Raw genomic sequence first — 1,707 nt, 5'->3', positions numbered from 1 at the left:
CAATGCGGTGTTCCCCCTGATCAAGCAGGGCTCAGGCAAGGTCATAGTGACCGGTGAGTGAGCGTTGACGCAGCAGGGTAGGGTGAGGGGGGAGGGTAGAGGGGACTGATACAGCAGGGTAGGGTGAGGGTGAGGGGGAGAAGGCGGTGTTCCCCCTGATCAAGCAAGGCTCAGGCAAGGTCATAGTGACCGGTGAGTGAGCGTTGACGCAGCAGGGTAGGGGGAGGGGGAGGGGGAGAAGGCGGTGTTCCCCCTGATCAAGCAAGGCTCAGGCAAGGTCATAGTGACCGGTGAGTGAGCGTTGACGCAGCAGGGTAGGGGGAGGGGGAGGGGGAGAAGGCGGTGTTCCCCCTGATCAAGCAAGGCTCAGGCAAGGTCATAGTGACCGGTGAGTGAGCGTTGACGCAGCAGGGTAGGGGTAGGGTGAGGGGGAGAAGGCGGTGTTCCCCCTGATCAAGCAGGGCTCAGGCAAGGTCATAGTGACCGGTGAGTGAGCGTTGACGCAGCAGGGTAGGGTGAGGGGGAGGGGGAGAAGGCAGTGTTCCCCCTGATCAAGCAGGGCTCAGGCAAGGTCATAGTGACCGGTGAGTGAGCGTTGACGCAGCAGGGTAGGGTGAGGGGGGAGGGTAGAGGGGACTGATGCAGCAGGGTAGGGTGAGGGGGGAGGGTAGAGGGGACTGTTTGTGTTAAGGTTAGACTAGGATTACGGTTAGGGTTAGAGTTAGGTATCAGGTTTGGTTATGATTAGCGTTATGGTTAAAGGGTAGCATTACGGTTCAGGTTAAAGTATAGCTAGGTTAGTAATATTAAGTATATTAAGGTTAGTCAGCTCATGTTGAAACAATCTTACGACCTGACCTCGTGACCTCTCGCGACCTGACCTCGGGACCTGACCTCACGACCCGACCTTGTGACCTCTTCTCATGACCTCACCTTGTGACCTGACCTCGTGACCTGACCTCGCGACCTGACCTCATGACCTGACCTCACGACCCGACTTCATGACCTCACCTTGCGACCCGACCTCACGACCCGACCTCGTGACCTGACCTCTTGCAGCTAACTTCAACGACAAGGCGCACACGGCGCGTCTGCCGGCGGTTGACCGCAGCGCCGCCTTCTGGTCGTTCCTCGAAACGCTCTTCGAGGACCTGATGATCTGCGAGAACTTCTACTCCAGTCAGCCACTAGAGGGCGCCTGCAGGAAGTGCGCCAAGCAGGGCGCGTCGAAAGGTGGGTTACTGCTGCTGCGTGAGTATCTCGCGCGAGAGAGTGAGGCGTGCATAACTTGCCACGCCCGCCTCTTCCCTTCTCCCTCCTCTCCCTCCTCATCCTCGTCTTCCTTCCTCATCCTCCTCCCCTCTCCCTTCCTCCCCCTCCTCTCCTCCTCTCCCTTCCTCCTCCTCCTCTCCTCTCCTCCTCTCCCTTCCTCCCCCTTCTCTCCTCTCCTCCTCTCCCTTCCTCCCTCTCCTCTCCTCTTCCTTCCTCCCGCTCCTCTCCTCTCCCTTCCTCCCCCTCCTCTCGTCCTTTCTCTTCCTCCCCTCCTTTTCCCTCTCCTGCCCTCCTGTCTCTCGCATGCGCGTGTTGTGTGGCATTTCCTTTGGCGACACGCCGTTAGGCCAAAACAATATAGGTGTGGTTACCGTTTCCCGACCAACCCTATTTATTCCCTGCGACCCTAAACAATTTATAGTCAATTTTCTTTAA

The 1,707-nt window shown here is 58.1% G+C and overlaps 1 protein-coding gene across 1 annotated transcript in view; it reads left to right on the top strand.

Moving 5' to 3' along the window:
* LOC106818171 (lethal(3)malignant brain tumor-like protein 1) overlaps positions 1–1,707 on the top strand; it is a 22,035-nt gene that overhangs the window by 11,253 nt on the left and 9,075 nt on the right. The window contains exons 6-7 of the mRNA XM_014822898.1: positions 430–486; positions 1,060–1,233. Of these exons, the coding sequence (XP_014678384.1) occupies positions 430–486; positions 1,060–1,233 (231 nt within the window). The remainder of the gene's footprint in view (positions 1–429; positions 487–1,059; positions 1,234–1,707) is intronic.

The sequence above is a fragment of the Priapulus caudatus genome, unplaced genomic scaffold (genome assembly GCF_000485595.1).
Source record: "Priapulus caudatus unplaced genomic scaffold, Priapulus_caudatus-5.0.1 Scaffold2071, whole genome shotgun sequence".
Classification (NCBI taxonomy): Eukaryota; Metazoa; Priapulida; class Priapulimorpha; order Priapulimorphida; family Priapulidae; genus Priapulus; species Priapulus caudatus.
The sequence above is the reverse complement of the archived record's forward strand: the minus strand, read 5'-3'. Positions and strand labels throughout refer to the sequence as shown.